The 20235-nt window shown below is 38.8% G+C and overlaps 1 protein-coding gene across 1 annotated transcript in view; it reads right to left on the bottom strand.

Annotated features, from left to right (window-relative positions):
- Nucleotides 1-20235, bottom strand: part of MYO3A (myosin IIIA) — a gene marked incomplete at its 5' end in the record, with an annotated part of 203401 nt that overhangs the window by 118594 nt on the left and 64572 nt on the right. The window contains 4 exons of the mRNA XM_081104147.1: nt 978-1061; nt 1167-1271; nt 2512-2628; nt 4757-4856. Coding sequence (XP_080960273.1) covers nt 978-1061; nt 1167-1271; nt 2512-2628; nt 4757-4856 — 406 coding nt within the window. The remainder of the gene's footprint in view (nt 1-977; nt 1062-1166; nt 1272-2511; nt 2629-4756; nt 4857-20235) is intronic.

Genomic DNA, 20235 nt, shown 5'->3' with positions numbered 1-20235 from the left:
CTATTGCAGCTTCACAGTAAGTCTCAAAATCAGGTAATATTAACCCCCAATTTTGTTCTTTTTGGAAATTATTTGCTTATTATAGATCATCTGCCTTTCCATATAAATTTTTGTTTCAGCTTGTCAATCTCTACCAAAAAACATCCTGTTGGGATTTTTATTATAATTGATTTGAATATACAGATCAATTTGTGGAAAATTGACATGTCAATAACATGGAGACTTTTTATCCATGAACATGGTAAATCTCTCCACTTATTTAGGTCTTTTTTATTTCTTTTACCAACTTTTTCTACTTTTCAGAATACAACTCTTGCATATGTTTTATAGGGGTTAGACCAGGGGTGGGCAAACTTTTTGACTCGAGGGCCACAATGGGTTCTTAAACTGGACCGGAGGGCCGGAACAAAAGCATGGATGGAGTGTTTGTGTGAACTAATATAAATTCAAAGTAAACATCATTACATAAAAGGGTACGGTCTTTTATTTCAATAGTTTTATTCATTTTAAACGGGCCAGATCCGGCCCGCGGGCCGTAGTTTGCCCACAGCTGGGTTAGACTGAAATAGTTCATGTGTTTTGGTGCAATTGCAAATTTAAAATGTCAACTTGTAATTGATAATTGCTGGTATGTATGTATGATATATAAATACAATTGGTTTTTGTAATATTGACTCCTCTTTAACGTGCTAGTAAGAAAAGGAGAGAAAGTAAATAAAGCATTCAGTGACTGTATTGGGGCTAAAAAGAGAAAATCACATTTATAAAGCTTTGCAACGAAGAAGATGAGTTAGAATATCTCCAAAACAGAGCATATGCTTTTTAGTATATTGTTTGTTATATTTTAAATTCACAAAGGATAATAATTGTGTTTTATAATTTTATTATTAAACTAGTGACTATTAATCTAATCAGTTATATTACGCTCTGATATGTAACAAATATTTCTATTAGGACAGATGAAAAATCAACTGTACCTTTCCGAGCACGGTCAGCTGCTGAACTAAAAGATGAGCACTTTCCGTCTTTCCAGCACCACTTTCCCCAGAAATAACAATGCACTGTACAGTGAGATAAGGAAGCTGTAAGACCACGTTATCCTCACAAAATTCAGCTGACACACAAGAAGCTAATAGGGGAGTTTCTAAGAATGTGAGACTCCTTACCTGATCTGAATTATATGTTACCATCGACTGGTAGCCTAAGTCAGCCACTGCAAAAATGTGAGGAGGGTTGGCAGTTCTCTTTGCTCCAATATAGAGTTTGGAATGCTAAGGATTTAAAAAATCACATTTTATAAAACTTTTGGTGTTGTTTTTTTTTTTTTTATTTCATCCCTAGATTATTTACAGGTACAGCTCCAATTTTTAAAGCACAACATAAGCAAAAATAGAGTTTCATACCAACAAAACATTATACACATTTTACACACACACTTAGATATATGCAGAATTCATGCAAAATTATGTAGAATAAAAAAGTCTGACACTAAATAGCCCAGAAATATGATAGCACAATATGCTATAACATCACTCTGGCAGTGGGATTTGAAAGAAGACTCTTGGTAGTGCATACCACTCCAAAACAGAAGTTAAGGTTTAAAATTATTATTATTTCTTTAAGTAAAAAGACAATTTACAAATAAAACAATAGGGATCATTTTGTTGACTATTCCTTGGATATAATGTCTGAAATATGCTCACCACTTTTTTTTTCTTTCACATCATTTTACATACATTTTCTCACTTGATTTGTCCAAGATCATATAGTTAATTGATAGCAGAATTTGCACTAAAGTCTAAATTACCTGAAACTCAGGTCAAGGTTCACATATTTACCATTCTTCTTGTAAATTTTAAAGTGATAGGGGATGACAGAATTATGTATTTTTCACATATAAAAAATAACTCTTAGGCACAGTATTAAGTAATTTTTTGGAGTACACAAATAGTTAGAAGAGAATGGGTCCAATTAAAAATGGCCTCATTTAATTCCAGAATACTATTCTATACTTAAACCATTAGGGGTTGAAAAAATGGATAATTATATATTCATAGTCATACAACACACAGGTCTGATATTAAAAACGAATCAATATGTCCAAAGAATTTGTAAACTCACAATTACAAGTGTTATAGCCATTAAGTATATTACCTATATAAATAATGTAATTATAACTTTAATTCTCCGATGCTTGGATCAGAGGTAGATATTGAACAGACACTGTTTTAGATACCTGTGTATTGTTATGATACACAGTATAGACTAGTTACCAATAACTATAGGTAAGTAACATTCTGCCACATACTTTTGGGGAAAGGAAGACCACATATAGCATCCAGATTAATAATTCATCTTCTATTTTTCCCTATCTCTATGTTGCACAATAATTATTTAACTGTTTATTCAAGGTAATGAATAAAATGTTCCTTGGAATAATTTAAATTAATTTCAATATCTGAATAGAATAATTATTAGTACAAATAAGAGAATGCAAAGCACACAATATACCTCTTTGGAATAAAGACCCAGACTCTGGAAAGGGTTAAGAGCAAGGAGTATGTCTCCCACATAGATATAAATCTGATCTCTGGAATAACACTTCTCAAGTTGCTCAGAGACTGTATGCTACAATAAAATAAAAGTAATTTATTTTTCTTAAAAATCATTTATGGTCAATTACAATGTAAAAAACAAACAATAATAAATAAAATATTTGGAATCTGGGCCAAGGCTCTAGAAAGAAATAGACAGATTGACAGTAAGACGTGTAACATTTGGTCATCAACTACCCTTTCACTGGACAGGCATTTTCTTTGGTTCTGAGAGCCATAGAGGGATGTCATTGTTACCTGTGTTTTCCAAAGGGAAAATCTGATATTGCAGAGATATTATATAGACTAGCGGCCTGGTGCATGGATTCATGCACTGGTGGGGATGTGTGGCCTGTGGGGATCTGCCACTGTGGGAGCGCACTGACCATCAGGGGGTAGCTCATGCATTGAGCGTCTGCCCCTTGGTAGTCAGTGCGTGCCATAGGGCTTTTATATATATAGATCAGTGGTTCTCAACCTTCGCTGCACATTAGAATCACCTGGGAATCTTTTTAAAATCCTGACTTCTGGGCCTCATCCTCTGGAAATTTTGTTTCTTTGTTATGGGGTGGGGCCACAACATTAGTAACAAAGAAACAGAATTTCCGGAGGTTGAGGCCCAGAAATCAGGATTTTAAAGAGATTCCCAGGTGATTCTAATGTGCAGCCAAGGTTGAGAACCACTGAGGTAGATGATGCTTTCAAGGAAATAAGTAAATGCAGATGATAAAATAAAGAGAAAAAAACACTAAAAAAGAAAAGGGAAGATACAGTGAACATAATATAATGCCAAATTGAGATTATTCAGTGGCTCTGTGGAATGGTCTAGCCTTTTGCTTAGACATTTGGCTTTATGAGGCAGAATACAACAGTCTTGTGATTGTGGAGGTAAGAAGGGTGGGTGAAGGTGGAAGAGGGCATAGAGGAAATAAATGGTGATGGAAAAAATAAAGTAAAGGAAAATAAAAAATATTAGAAAAGTAACTTTCATAAGTTATGAGTATATGGTATCAATTTTAATAGTGTCATTAAAATAGTATACGACATAAGAGAACAAAAGTTCTTAGGTTAAAAAAAAAAGACAAAAAGAAAGCACATACAATAAGAGCAACAACAACAACAACAACAAAAAACAACCACAAACCCAGTGTTTAACATAAGTCAGCACTATGATACCAAGGCCCTCCTTATAATCCTCGAGCCTAGAAATTCACGTCGTTGGAAAATCTGATACATAAGGATTCGTAAAGGTTTTGGCAATCTCTGACTTGCAAACACTGTCTGATTACATGATGTTTGATATTCGCAAGAGAGATTATTTTGAGGAATACTTGAGTTGTTTACGCAACCCTAAATTTACCAAATGACTACTTCTGTTGAGAAAATGTCTCCTGATTTGTTGCATTTCTGAGCAAAATGATCAGGCATGTATCAGAAGTATTTAAAAAACAAAAATCTGTTGATCAAGCAGGATAGAGATCCCAACCTTTCACTGAAAAGGAACCATTCATTTCTCTAATGCTCTGATTATCTGGAGTAAAGGGTGATGAAAGGAAAGGAGGCTGAAACTGCAATTTACTGGCTTGGATTTGTACCTACACAGAGATGTCTGATCTATTTCCGACATCCCTGGGATAAGTAAGGAGTTTCAAGCAGAATGCAATGCCCTAAAAGGTTAGCCCTGTGAGAGCCGGGGAGCTGAGAACCCAAAAGGGGGACCACTCATGGTAGTAACAGGCTGTTGAGGTAACGTGGAGACCACGAAGCACTGCCACTGAGTGGGGACAGGAGAGGATAAGGGGGAGGAGTCCACATGAAGGTGGTAGGAGACAGCTTTCTGACCTCAGTAAGTCATCCCCTTGAACTCACAGAAAGAATTCAGGGGAAGAAGAGTCTGTGTCCTGTAAGCAATTCATCCAGTGGAAACTCACACCTTTGCAAGTTGAATATCAAAAACAGGAGAAAAATCGACACCAGGCTGGAGCTATGCGGAAATGTGGCTCACATGTATTCAAGCTGAAGACAGGAGATAGAATCAGGAAGCCAAGAGGCGCAGGAAGCATGAGAGGCACAGATATTATTCAAACAACCTCCTGATCACATCAATCCTATGAATTAAAATAACCTAGAATGTTTACATTTGATTAAACTGGGTTCCTTACCTCATCCAAAACTTCTAGGGTTGCTAAATCATCTACATCCTTCAGACTGGAAATTAAAGGTCTGCTGAAGTTACTTTTCTTGGTGTGAATACGTTCATGTCTGTGGAGCAATACAAAAAGAAAAACCCTTGCTGATCTGAGAACTTATTATTGATCATAGTGGAAGTAAGTTTTAGATTCAGATGAGAGTGAAAAAATTACATGCAGCTAATTTACTAAATTCAACGATAGCAATTTTATCAGAAAATAACCTATTGTATTTGATCTGTTTGCTTGTCTTCTCCATTGGAAAAATGTTAACATGTCAAACCTCATGGATGATAAAGAGTTCACTATTCCTATCAAGAACTATCCTGCATATAATTTGCTTTAATGTTTCCTCTAAATTCTGTGAGTGATTTAATCTGCTACAAAGTGGTGAGTCAGAGGAATTTGAATTCATTAAATTTCCAATTTTGTCTGAAGTAGTACTAGGCCATTGGTGCTCAAGAAATACTAATTTCAGTTTATTTTTTTATTTAATTAAATGAATTGGGGTGACGCTGATTAATAGGATCATATAGGTTTCAATCATACATTTCTATGATATAAGATCTGTATATTGCACTGCGTGCCCAGCACTCATAGTCAAATCATCTTCCATCACCATATATTAGACACCCTTCACCCCCACTTAACCCTTTTCCTCTGGCAACCACCACACTGCTGTTATTTCCACGGGTTTCAATTTTATATCCCACATATGAATGAAATCATATGGTTCTTAGCTTTCTGACTGACTTATTTCACTTAGCACAATATTGGCAAGGCCCATCCATGCTGTTGCAAATGTCGCTATTTTATCTTTTCTTATGGCTGAGTAGTACTCCATTGTGTATATGTATCACATCTTCTTTATCCAGTCCTTTATCACAGGACACTTTGGTTATTTCCATATCTTGGCCACTGTGAATATGCTGCAATGAACATAGGGTTATATATCTCTTTGCAAATATATGTTTTTAAGGTTTGGGGGTATATAACAAGGAGGACGATTGCTGGGTCATATGGTAACTCTAGTCTTAAGATTTTGAGGAATTCCAGACTGCTTTCCATAGTGGTTGTACCAGTCTACATGCCTACCAGCAGTGAATGAGGGTTCCCTTTTCTCCACAACCTCTCCGATACTTGTTATTACTTGTCTTGTTGATGATGGCCACTCTAACAGATGTGAGGTGGTATATCATTGTCATTTTGATTTGCATTTCCCTAGTAGATAGTCAAGTTGGACATCTTTTCATATATCTGTTGGCCGTTCATATGTCTTTTTGGGAGAGGTGTCTGTTCAGGTCTTCTGCCCATTTTCAAATTGGGTTGTTTGTTTGTTTGGTGTTGAGTTTTATTAGTTCTTTATAAATTTTGAATATTAAACCTTTGTCAAAGCTATTGTTTGCAAATATCATCTGCCATTCATTCAGCTGCGCCTTTCGTTTTGTTGTTGTTGTGTAGAAGCTTTTAAGTTTGATATACTCAAATAATGGTAATTTTAAAAATTATTACTCAGCAAAATTTAAGAGGAGTACAAAAAATAAACCACAAGGTGGATTTTCAAAAGGTTAAATGTATGTAGAAAATTGATTTAAAACATTAGGAAGTTTATTTTCAAAGGAAAACATCTCAGCCATTTTCACCTACGGCATAAGAATCTTGATTTGACATGAAAGCTGGAGAAAAAGTTGCTGAGATAAACACAAGGGTTTATTTAAACTTTTTTGAACATAAAATTATCATTCACTTTATTTTGAGCAAAACTGTATTTTCAATGTTTATTTTTGGACATACTTTTAAGCATCTGAATTTGTCTATAGTAACAGGGAAAAGAATAAATAGATTATGAGGATCAACAAGAATCATACCCCTCACTCACGAACGTTAATGCTTTCTCACTGCTAGAGACTTGTGTCTATTAATACACTGTCCTCGCCTCCATCTGTGCCCAGCCCGGCTTCCAGGCACTAGATTCTGTCTCCTTCCACTTAAGGACATCACTTCTGCCAGTTCCCCTCTCACTCCTTCTTCACTTACTTCCCCTCTCAGCTGTTACAGCAAAGAAAAACACCCTTCCCTGATGCAGTTTCTTCCATCTACTGTTCCATCTCCTCGTTTTATGGCAAAAAATCCTCAAAAGAATTTTCTAAATTTAGTATCTTCAATTTCTCTCCACTCATTAAGAAAACCTATTTCAGTCAGGCTGTCCTCAATACCCTCCATGGAAACAGTTTCTGTTCAGGACATTAATGACCTTCACATTGCTAATCCAAAGGGTCCATTCCAATCCTTTTACTTAACCCATCAACAGCACGTAACAGACTCCTTCTTGAATACATCCATCTGGGCTTCCTGCACCCCTGGCTTGACTCTCATCCTTAATTCACTGGCATCTTCATCTGAGTGTCTTTTTCTGGTTTCTCCTCATCTTTCTGTCACAATTTGGAGTCTCCCACACTTCAATCCTTGCAGCTATTTTCTTCTCTATCTACATTCACACCCTGATTTCATAGACTTAAATACCACTCATGTACTAACAAGCTTGCTAACCTCCAAACTTAAGCATCCAAATGCTTACTGGACGCTTCAATGAAAAGTCTAACAGGCACAATCAACACATTCTAAACCATGCTCCTGAATACCCTAGCCCAGTGATGGCGAACCTTTTGAGCTCGGCGTGTCAGCATTTTGAAAAACCCTAACTTAACTCTGGTGCCGTGTCACATATAGAAATTTTTTGATATTTTCAACCATAGTAAAACAAAGGTTTATATTTTTGATATTTATTTTATATACTTAAATGCCATTTAACAAAGAAAAATCAACCAAAAAAATGAGTTCGCATGTCACCTCTGACACGCGTGTCATAGGTTTGCCATCACTGCCCTAGCCCCACGCCAGTTCTTTCCCCATGATCCTCATCTCAGTAAATGGTGATTCCATTCTTCTTATTGTTTGGGCAAAAAACCCAAGAGTGACTCCTGGCTCTTCAATTTCTCTCAGACCTCTCATGCAATCTCTATGCAAATCCACCATATATATATCCTTTGTTTTTGTTATTTCCTCCTTGACCTCATCTGCATGATGAAACTTTATTCACTTTCCACAGTACTCTCCAGTGCCACCTCTTTTGAACCCCTAAGCATAATTCTTACATCCTACAGGCAAATATCTTAGTTAAGTCATTTCAGTCAACCATTTATGTACACATCTTATTCCCTTTATTAGCCTGTAAACTTCCTTATGACAGGGATATCTCTTCAAAATATGGTGCTGAAATAGCTAAACATACATGCAAATAAGAAAGAAACTGGAAACTAACCTTACACCTTTCATAAAAATTAATTCAAAATGGATTACAAACCTAAACGTAAAATACAAAGCTATAAAACTCCTAGGAGATAATATAAGGGAAAAATATAGTTAACCTTGGGTTTAGAGATGAGTTTTCGGATACAACACTAAAAACACCACCCAAAGAAGAAAAAATGATAAGTTGGATTTCACTAAATTAAAAAATCTGCTCTATAAAAAACACCATTAAGAGAATAAAAGGTGAAGTCATACGCTGGAAGCAAATATTTGCAATCATGTAGCTGATATGATTTGTATCTAATAATAGGAACAGTTTCACTCCTATTTGCAATTCTTAGATTCTTCCGTAACTTTTATAGCATTTACAGAAATTTATAGTTATGCACTTATTTGTGTGGATAATTTAGTTAATATTTGAATCATTTACTACAATGTCAGCTCCAAGATGTACAAAACTGTGTGTCTTTAGTTCCCATTTAGAACATAGGAGGTCCTCAATAAACATTTGCTGAATGAATGAATGAACGAATGAATGAAGGCATAGCGTCCATGATTTTGAGCACAGGACTGGCACACAGTTGGTCTCCACATTTGCTGAACTCAACAAGTATTATCTTGTTTATCCCCCTATTTCCCAAGAGCTTCATATTATATATTTTTCAAAAACTAGAAAAAGAAATTCAATTATCCAATTGATTGAAGTGAAGAGCCCTGAATTTTTCATCGGTTTTTATGGGACCATTTGGCAGCTAAAGACTGTTCCTGGAGAATGAAAAGGAGCGGATGGGGAAGAACCTGGGGATCAATACTTGGCTGGCTGGTACCCTCATTCTTCTGCTCCTGTGAATTTGTCTTCCGTGATGCTTTTGGTATTAGCTTCCAAAAACGTAGCAAAGATTTTGATACTGCGATGAATAAAAACCTCAGATGGCTCCCCAGTTTCTCTAGCATGACTCAACATTCCTTGGCATGAAATCAATGAACCTTGACAAGCTTGCCTCAAACAACCTTTCCAGCACCATGACCTATCATCTCTGTACAGAACATTCCCCGATATGTCAAGTAATTTCAAGATTCTGTACTTTGCTCATTCTGTATCCTCTGCCTGGACTTACTTTCCTCCCACATCTGGCAAATTTCTACTTATCAGGCAAAGTCGGACTCAAATATCACCCTCTTTTGAAGCCATCACAGAGAGAATACACCACTAGTAGAGATACTTTCACACTCAACTAGGTATACCAGGTATTCATGTTCGCCGTTCCTGCCAGATGGGGAGAAATTGTGAGAGATACCAAGTGTTATTCATCCTTCTGTGCCTGGAATCAAGGATACGAAGATGCAAAATACAACTGGTGGCTTGAAGAGCAATACTTAGTCCTACCCAACCAGCTGGTGTGCAAAGAATAGTATCGCGTGGCGCGAGCAATCTTACGTTCTTCCTCTTTGGCAATAGTGCTAAAGCCTACTTAGGTACTGGAGGAATGCAGTGAAAAGGCCCATGGTTGTTCAGCACATCTTGGCTCCAGCAAACTTCCCTCCCAACCTCTCACCCGTCAGCGTTGAAGTCAGTTTAACTAGAGAAGCACCCTGGCCACTGGAATTGCCCATTTGTATGAGGATACCAGCCAGCCAAGTATGGATCCCCTGCTTCTTCACCATCCGCTCCTTTTCATTCTCCAGGAACAGTCTTTAGTTGCCATTGGCAAAGGGCTGCTCTGGGCAGCACTGCTATCACTTGCGTGGGCCGTAAACATTACGGAGAAAATGAGGCAGAAAAAGAGAGACAGTAATAGCTGCCACAACAAAGTAGCACTAGTGTTGAGTCACATTTGCACTCTTTCAAGTGGCATGACTCAGTGAACCACGGATTAACATGGCATTTCCATTCTTGTTCTCATTGTTAGGCTTCTCCCCCCGGCCCCCCCCCCCCCCACACACACAAACATAGAGGCTTGAATTATACACGTTTCAACATTCACTACTGCATTCATTCATTCATCATTCATCCATTCAATAATTATTTAAATTTACAGAGCACACGGTAAGCTTGGATAAAGCTATGAAGACAAATAGTACAGGTCCCGGCTCACCAGGAGCACACAATCTGATACAAGAGTTAACAAAAATCAACAAAAACGTTAAGATAATTTCAGCTATAATGTATATGTTTCAACACATTCATTTCTTATGAAGAAGAATATGTTAAAATCAAGGAGGTACAACTAGCTACTGCTTCAAACGCTACTCTGTTAATTGACATAGCTGTTATCTGTTCACATGGCTTCTAAAATTACATGAATGATGTATAGTTAAGTTAGGTGCATGAATTAGTTTATAAAAGCTTTCTCTAGGAGTTAAACACTTTAAAGCTATTGAAGTTGTAATCATAATGAAGAAACAAAAGTAGATTCTATAAATGAAAATTAAAAAAAGAACCAGCAGTTGTGAAAATACTTTACACTTTCTTACATATCTCTTTTGGTCAATAATGTATCCTAAGAACTTAAAAGAATAGCTGAGGCATAATGGATACTCAATAAACATGTATAGAATGACTAAATGATTATTCATCAAAGGAACATGTCTAGTCCAATGTTCATTGTAACGTTAATCTGATATCCATGTTTGTCTGAAACAAACTGAATTCTTTGGATTCCCTTTGGGTAAATAATAGCTTTGAATGATTTTTCTTACTTATACTATTATGTATTTCTTAAAATGAATTAGTACGTTTTCACAAGGACATCTAAATGTTTCTATAATTTTATACATTAGTGAATATCTTATCAGTCATGGCTGATTTTGTTCTGGTTGATTTTCATTTTTCCAATATCAAGTGATTTTGATTTGTTAGATGTACCTACATACCAAGTACCAGACACAATTAAAATGCAAATAATTTTTGATACTTTAAAAATACACATTTATAGGAAGTGATTGCTACAGAATTTGGAAGGGCTTTTCTTTAGAATGTTCTCATATGACTGTCATTTTAATAAAAATCTTATTTATTTAGACCCTGCCATATGCAAAGCATTGTCCTAAGTGTTGAGGGGTTACTGTGTATGAAACAAGATCCTGCCCATGCACTCAATGAGTTTTAATCTAATGGGAGATATAGACACAAATATTTAAAACAACACAAGGCATATAGCAAGTGCCACAAGTAAAGTAAAAATTAAATATTATGGAAATAGCAAGGAGGAATAATTCCTTCTGGTGAACTGGAAATGATCTTCAGTAGTTCAGCATTTAATCTTGGTTTTTAAGTAAGAGTAGCATCCCATGACCTAAGGCAATGATGGTGAACCTATGACACGCGTGTCAGAGGTGACACGCGAACTCATTTTTTTGGTTGATTTTTCTTTGTTAAATGGCATTTAAATATATAAAATAAACATAAAAAATATAAGCCTTTGTTTTACTATGGTTGCAAATATAAAAAAATTTCTATATGTGACGCAGCACCAGAGTTAAGTTAGGGTTTTTCAAAATGCTGACACTTCAAGTTCAAAAGGTTCGCCATCACTGACCTAAGGGAGTCAAACCTGAAAGGAGATCCTGTGTGAGTCGCAGAGTGTGTGCCCCAGAACAGTGATGTGCTTGCTGAAGCCAGAACTAAATGGTATGACACTGGAGGCTGTGGAAACTCGGTTGTGGGAGGGCACAGTCATTGAGAAACAGAGATGTCTTAAATGCATTTAAATTCCAGATGTCCAAAGAGCAAAGCATGACCTTCTGCAGCACAGCCTGAAACTCCCCCAGTGTTTCTTATCTCATTGACTGACACCATCATCTAATTCTTGCACACACCAGAAATTTCCATCTTCCTCACCTCCTGCATCCACATCATCACCAAATTATAGTGTTTATCTCCTTAAAATTTCTCAAACCTCAATTTCTCTCCATCTCCACCGAGGAGATGATGGTTGCATGGACTGAGATGGAGTTGTCTGAGATTAGAAACAGTGACACTGACAGGTTAAAAAACCCAGATGTTGTGAAAGCTATAAAATATTTGTAAGATCATTTAGAAAATTTTCCCTGGACTTCTGGGCAAAGTGGGGAATTTCTTACAATGGAACAATATTCTGATTTCCTTCTAAATCTTAGAAAGAGTATTTAATAAAACCATAAATGCTTCAGAGGCTCAGCCCTACTCTTCCCTCTGCCTGGAGAGACTAATGTACCTCGCTCTGTCGTGAGGTCTGAGCTGATCACTCATTTTTAACATTGCAGTTCCACCCCACCCCCCACCCCAGGACTCCCAATCCAGTTTATCTTGCTCCATTTTTTTTTCTTTAGCATGCATCACCATCTAATATACTACATCATTTACTAATTTATTATATTCATTGTATGGTTTTCCCATTGGCATGTAAGCACCATGAGAACAGGACTGTTTTTTAAATTAAATCTGTTGACTGATATATCCCATACTCGTAGACCAGAGTCTCACAAATGGTAGGTGCTTAAAATATATTTCTTGGGTAATGGAGTTAATATTTTCCTTTTACTAAATGTTCATCTACTATGGAACCAAAGAAAAGTTTTATTAATTTTAAATTCTGGTTTTAAACAATTGAAATGCTAAAGTAAAAAGTATATGTGTATACTTTATATATCTATATCTATATATATACTATATATATCATATATATTTCAAGATAATTTTATACTTCTAACATTTTCCCTTTGCCTTCATTTTACATAATTAACTTCCATTCTTATTACTTTATTCAATATTTAGTTTCTGTAAGACTTGGAGAAAGCAAAGCTAGAATCCTTCCATAAGATTTTTGTCCTCTTGTGAAAAGTACAACTTGTTAGCCAGATTATATATTTCATTTACTCTGTAATACTGGAGAGAAATAGTTTCAGACGATAAATATTTTCTTTCTGTGTTGTCAAAGGTCACAGTTACCCTCAGGGATGGTTATTACAGTTTCACTTGTATTTCAGTTCTACACACTGAAAAAAGAAACAATTGTTGCTCATTGTTAAATTTTTATCTTTACTATTCAGTTGTTCTATTTCAATGCAACAGCTTTATTTGCTTTTATTTTGGTTAAATATACTCTTGTAAATGTCAAGCTCTATCTTCTAAGACCACCCAGGAAGCACTGGGGTAGCCTAGCAATCCGTTGTTAAACATAATTCTAATCAATGATTTTATTTTCATTTCCTTATCCATCGTTAAATTCTAGTAACAAAGTCACAACTGCTAGTATCAAAGGGAGTATGGGCTCTCACTGATGTGCCTTGGAAAAATAGTTTTTATTTCTCTGTAGTTTGACCCTTTTGGCCAAGTGTGTAGTTCTGAAATGATGGTGGGAAAGAACGCCAGATCAGCAGAACAACTCTGGCAATGGCCGGAGTGACAGATGTCATAGTCACCCAGCCCCCATTAAACTTTTAAATGTCTTTTTCACTAAATCCTTCCTCTTTCCCATATAATTCCTCAGAGATGTGCTTTAATCTGGACTGTACACATAAACACATGTTCATAAAACTTGTAGCAATGCTCGAAGAGGTTGGAAAAGTAATACAGTTGACTCTTCAACAACAAAATGGGAACATCACTACCTCCTCCCCTGTAGTCAGAAATCCATGCAAAACTTTTGACTCCCCCAAAACTTTACTGTTGATCGGAAGTCTCATCAATAATTAATAAATATTTTTATTTGTATTATATATAATTATATACAATGAAAGTAAGCTAGAGAAAAATGTTAATAAAATCATAAGGAAAATACATTTACAGTAAGTCTATACATATTTATTGAAAAAAAAAATCCATATATTAGTGGATGCTTGTGTTCCAACTCATGCTGTTCCTGGGTCAACTATATATGGGAGCAGATAAAAATCTTACCTATGTTAGCATCTTCCTTAATTTATTCTATAAATCTCTGTATTAATATTCTCCTAATCTTTTCTCCATGTGGGTACTAAAGCATCTAATCTAATAAAAGAGGAACATGCAAATTGACTGTACCTTCGCTATGCCCCAGGCCATGCCCACCAGCCAATCAGGGTGACTATATGCAAATTAACTCAACCAAGATGGCGGCTGGCAGCCACAGAGCTGGAGCAAGCAGGAGGCTTGGTTGCCTCAGCGATGGAGGAAGCAAAGATTCCCACCTGCCCTGGCCGGCTGTGGCCTCCAATAAAGGCAACAAAGTTTCAATTATAGAAGCTAAATAAATCCCAGATACCTGCTTCCAGCCAGCCTCCACTGGGATCTTGGGTGGCTGGAGGCCGTGACCAGCCTACAAACAGCCATCAGCCCCTCACCCAGGCTGGTCAGGCACCCCAGTGGGGACCCCACCCTGAAGGGGCTGTGGCCAGCCTACAAACAGCCATCAGCCCCTCACCCAGGCTGTCCAGGCACACCAGGAGGGACCCCCACCCTGAATGGGCTGTGGCCAGCCTGCAAACAGCCATCAGCCCCTCACCCAGGCTGGCCACACCCTCAAGGCGTGAGGGTCCCTGCTGGGGGGCTTGACCAACCTGCAAACAGCCCTCCGCCCCTCAGCCAGGCTGGCTAGGCACCCCAGCAGGGACCCTTACCCTGAAGGGGATGTGGCCAGCCTGCAAACAGCCATCAGCTACTCACCCAGGCTAGCCAGGCACCCCAACAGGACCCACCTCCCTGAAGGGGGTGTGGCCAATCTGAAAACGGCCCTTAGCCCCTCACCCAGGATGGCCAGGCACCCCAGCGGGACCCCCACCCTGATCCAGGACACCCTTCAGGGCAAACCAGCCAGCCCCCACCCATGCACCAGGCATATAATAAAAGGGTAATATGCAAATTGACCCTAACAGCAGAACGACTGGGAATGACTGGTCACTATGACACACATTGACCACCAGGGGACAGACGCTCAATGCAGGAGCTGCCCCCTGGTGGTCAGTGCGCTCCCACAGGGGGAGCTCTGTTCAGCCACAAGCCAGGCTGACGGCTGCTAGCACAGCAGTGAAGGCGGGAGCCTCTCCCGCCTCCTCAGCAGTGCTAAGGATGCCCAACTGCAGCTGAGGTCTAGTCCCTGCTGGCAAGTGGACATCCCCGAGGGTTCCTGGGCTGCCAGAGGGATGTCTGACTGCCAGCTTAGGCCCGCTCCCCCTTGGGAGTGGGTCTAAGCCAGCAGGTGGACATCCCCCCGAGGGGTCCCAGACTGTGAGAGGGCACAGGCTGGGCTGAGGGACCCCACTGAGTGCACAAATTTTTATTCACCAGGCCTCTAGTCTAAAATAAACATCAAGGGATTGCGTATGAAAGTAGCATTTTCCTACAGGATTCTCTGTACCATTATAACTTTGTTACTGCTGCATTTAAAATCACTTCCTGGTTTTTCTTTTTATGCTTTTTGCCCATTCATTGCCATGACCAAAATTCTATACTCTAGGGTATAGATTGACAAACTTCTCTATAAAGTGCCAGATAAATAAAACATTTTGAGTTTTGTAAGCCATATGACCAGTGCCACAACTACTAAACCTTGTTATTAGGGTATGAAAGCAGCCTAGACAATACATAAATGAACAGGCATGACTGTTTTCTAATGAAACTTGATTTATAAAAGTGGGCAGCAGACCAGATTTGGCCTGTAAGCGGTCGCCAACCTTTCGGACCTCACGGACCACCAGTGGTCCACGGAGTCTAAGCAACAGCTTGCTGACCCTCTGAGAGGCACCAGATCTGGAGGGAGGGACAGAAGACACTATCAATGATTGGAGGCTCACCAGGTAGAGAGTCCTTTTTAAGATATAAGTGCATTAAAAATTAATGTATGTATGCTTTATGACTGAGTGAAACTGTTTTTAAAAATTAAGCCATGAAATGCTTAGTATTACATTAAAACTTAAAAGATAGTTTCAGAATAAATGATATATTTAATATAATTGGTGTGTCAGTTAAAGAGGTATGGAATCAACTTTCAAAAACTGTCTTGCCCTAGCCGGTCTGGCTCAGTGGATAGAGCACCGGCCCCATGGACTGAAGGGTCCCGGGTTTGATTCTGGTCAAGGGCACGTTCCTTAGTTGTAGGCTCTGTTCTGGGCCCTTGTCCAGGTCCGTACAGGAGGCAACCAATCAATGTGTCTCTCACATTGACATTTCTTTCTCTCTCTGTCTCTCCCCCTCCCTTCCACTCTCTCTAAAAATCAATGGAAAAGTGTCTTCAGGTGGGGATTAACAAAAAAAATAAAAAAATTGAGTCTTCTCTCCTATCTCCAACACTTTTATTCAGAAAAAATATTAAATTCTCTCCAACCTCTAATTGTCATTGGTTTTTAACATTATATGTCTCTCTGACCAACCTTGATGTTTCTGTTCAAGTGATGGAGTATTAAAATTTTAAATTAAATATTAAAGGAGGCTTGTTAGATTTTCCTTTAACTCTCAAGTTATTTGCTTGTATATAAGAAGAGTAACTCTAGCCTAGCCAGTGTGGTTCAGTGGTTGAGCATCGGCTAATTCACCAGGAGGTCAGGGTTCCATTCCCCATAGGGCACATGCCCAGGTTGTGGGCTCGATCCCTGGTAGGGGCTGTGCAGAAGGCAGGTGATCAATGATTCTCTCTCATCATTTGTGTTTCTATTTTTCTCTTCCTCTCTGAAATCAATAAAAAATATTTTAAATAGAATAACTCTAGAAAAAAACAGGGAACTACACTGGTTGCCCTTGGGAAAGGACATCGTGAGCAGACTATTTTTCACTGATGATGCTGGCACTCTTTCAATATGTGTGGACTATCCATTCAAGAAACAGAATAAAAGAAATGTTGTTTTCTAGCAGAGATTTTTATTTATAATTAAGAAGCAGCCTGCTTCAAGAAAAAAGGATATGATCCTTTGTTTATGACTTGGACAATAGGCACAATCTCACTAATTAAAAAGAGTGATTTCATTAAGGCTATTAGCAAATTTTAAGCAACATATACCATCTGGTAATCATTTTTATGTGTTCTGGGCTGGGTGAAAAGTGTGCCTGCGGGCTCTTAAAAAAGAATCAGTTATCTGGAGACTGCAGACAAATGTTCCCACAGGGAAAGCCTGTCTGTTTCTGCTGGGAATGGGACTTTTCTGTTCTATTGTTTTAGATAGAGTGACCTGGTTTTCGATGTTGAAATAAAATGGACATCTGTGTTTGCAAGAATATTTGATGGCTTTTCCTCACCTGCCAAGAGTTCCTAACATCTTTCTCCTCTACTCTTAGCGTAGAGACAAGGGAGAGAGCAGAGAAGACACAGCGTCTGTGGGCAGAATTGTGTTGCAAAGAGGGAGTGGCACAGCTCCTTCAATAGGCAGAGCTGTGTTACCACGGCCCCTGTAAGTCTCTGCAGGATAAACGTCACTACAGGAAATTTACCTGGCTAAGAATATGGCTGGGGGGTTTGGGGGAGTTTGTATTTTCAAGGAATGATGGCATTAAGGGTCACTGAAGATTGTGTGATTACCTTTATTTCATTAACTTTATTCCAGGTATAAAAAAAAAATCTTCTTTGTTGAAAAATGCCAATAAATGTAAGACAAAAACTCCATTACCAACAGATAACCACTACTGACATTCTGATGTTTTCTTGTTGTTAGACAGGCATGAGCAGAGCAAGGACTATGGGCCAGTTTCAGAAACTCACCAGGGCAGAAAGCCCGGGATGCCCAGCAAGGGGGAAGACTGGGAAAATAAGATCCTTGCCGCCAGGATAACCTCGCCTCCCTTGGCATGTCAATGGCCATGCGGTTTAGACCCCCTGGCTTTTTCCTCCCTAAAAATAACATCCAGACCTCAGTTGTATTTCAGCCCCAGGCCCAGAGAAGCAGGAAGACCAGACGAGTGGTGCCCTGGCTGCCTCAGGACCAGCTGCATTGACTAATGACCCCCAGCCTTGGCACCGACCAATCAGTAGAGACCACGACCCTGAAAGAGCACACCTAAAAAGCTGATGAATATTCTATTGCGACACTTCCCTTAGTCCTCCCCTAAGATTTCTACCTGCAAGTCAGAGATAAATACACTCAGGATGAAGGACCCAGAACACACTCTCTCCCAGGGGAGCATGCCAGGGCCATTCCCTTCACCCTTCTTCCCTCTAGCCTAGCTAGTGTGGGACAACATGAGACTTGCAACCAGGGGAGCAATGCGCAGCAGCAGCTCACCCCAGGCTAACCCTGTGAACCTGTGTCCAAAGTCCCCTTCTCTCTGACTTCCCAGTGAGCCAAAGCAGCCCGCCGAGGTTCTCCTGTTATTCCTTCTCTGCACCTTCCTCATATCACTGCTGTCATCATTGACCCAATAGCCTTTGGCTCAGTGCTGTGTAACCCTTCCCTTGGATATCCCCATCCCCCATGCCCTTTTCTTTAAATAAATTCAATTTTTCTTTATTCACCTTCTGACATTGCTATTTAGCCTACCCAGGCACCACCAACTTTAACCTTTCAGTTGTATGTTCCTTTCTTTGAGCGTATTTTTTTAAACAAGTTGACAGAATTTCATTTTTGTGTCACCTTATTCTCTCAGTCTCCTCTCTGGTTACATAAACAAACTATCCCTACGGTGAACAAAGGCCAACTCTTCTACTTGTGCTCCTGCTCTCTCGGGACTGCTGGGAGGATGCTCTTCCACATGCATTATCAGCTTCTCCCTCCATCAGCATTCAATGGGCTCTAGGATCTCCCATCTCTAACAATCTCTCCTTTGATCCTCCATTCCTTCACCACTATCTCATGTCTCTTCCTTTTACAGCTGAGCTTGTTGAAAGAGTAGTTCACATTCCCTCTCTCTTCTTCCTGACCTCACCCCTCTCCTTAACTTCTCCCAACTGGGGCTTCCTTCCAGCGAGCCTGCTGAGATGGCTCGTGTCAAGGTCACTGAAGAACTTCTTGTGTCCAAATTCAGCATTACTCTACTTTTCCTAAATTCTCAGCACTGTTTGGCGGAGCTAACTATCCTCTCCTTCTTGAAACACCTGGTTCACGGGGCTTGCCACAGACGGCATTCCCCTGCTCTTCCTCCACAGGTCACACTCGAGTATTCTCCAGCTCTGATTCCTCTCCCTCTGCTGAGTTCCTCAATGTGGGTGTCTCCCAGAGCTCTGCCCTAGCCCCCTTCACATCTCTCTCTAAATGCACACATCAGCGATCGCATCCAGTGCCATGGCATTAAGAACCTCTATAAGCAAATGACGTAAAAGAGGATCTGATCTCTAACATGGACTTCTCTCTCCTGAAATCCAGATTTCTGTATCCAACTGCCTATCTGAAAACTCTACTTTCATGTTTAATTACATCAAATTTAACATCTTCCCCAAAGAATTCAAGACCTCCTTCCACTTTATTTGAATAAATATAGGAGAATTATACTATTGTTCATGGACAAGGAAAACACCCACATTTTAGGTTGGGCTGCCAAGGTAATGTTTTTATACACACACACACACACACACACACACACAGATATTATTTTTTCAGAGGAACTTGTGGTACAGTAAAATACATATGAGTCAATCATAAAACAATAGAATTCTATTTTAATTTCAATTCTCCAGACTAGAACAGCCATAGTTAGGTACTTATTTCCCTTTCTTTCCTTTTTTTTTTTTTTTTAATAAAACATGGCATTTTGACTTCAGATTTTTTTCACTTAAAAAAAACCCCAGCAACTCCAGCTGTATTTATATAGAAATCTAACTTCAAAGTGAATCATAATCTTCCAAAACTAAAAATTCTCTTAAATACAGCACTTTTTTTTTGCAGAGATTACAAAACTAAATGGGGAAGCAAACAAGATTAGGGCAGCTGAGTAGTCAGAGATAAAGCTTTACGTGCTTTGCAGTAAGGAATGAGGAGCACATCATTTTGAATTCTACTCAAAGACTGAAATATTCTGCTCTAGTTCTTTACTACTATCCTTAAAAATATTTTTCACTTTTTCCCTGCAAAAAAGATGGTTAAAAGTTTTAGCTAATTTAAATCACAAACATTTACAGTGTTACTCTCAATAGACTTATTACTCAGCCCCTTAGACGTGATGACAAAATGCAGAGAACCAAACAGGGGAAGGTGCTCAGGGAAAATGGTTGCTCTGTCCTCCATTCACCTACACATCTTGTGAATCTTGCTTTGCTGCAAAA

The sequence above is a fragment of the Myotis nattereri genome, assembly GCF_964212035.1.
Source record: "Myotis nattereri genome assembly, chromosome: 1".
Lineage (NCBI taxonomy): Eukaryota > Metazoa > Chordata > Mammalia > Chiroptera > Vespertilionidae > Myotis > Myotis nattereri.
The sequence above is the reverse complement of the archived record's forward strand: the minus strand, read 5'-3'. Positions and strand labels throughout refer to the sequence as shown.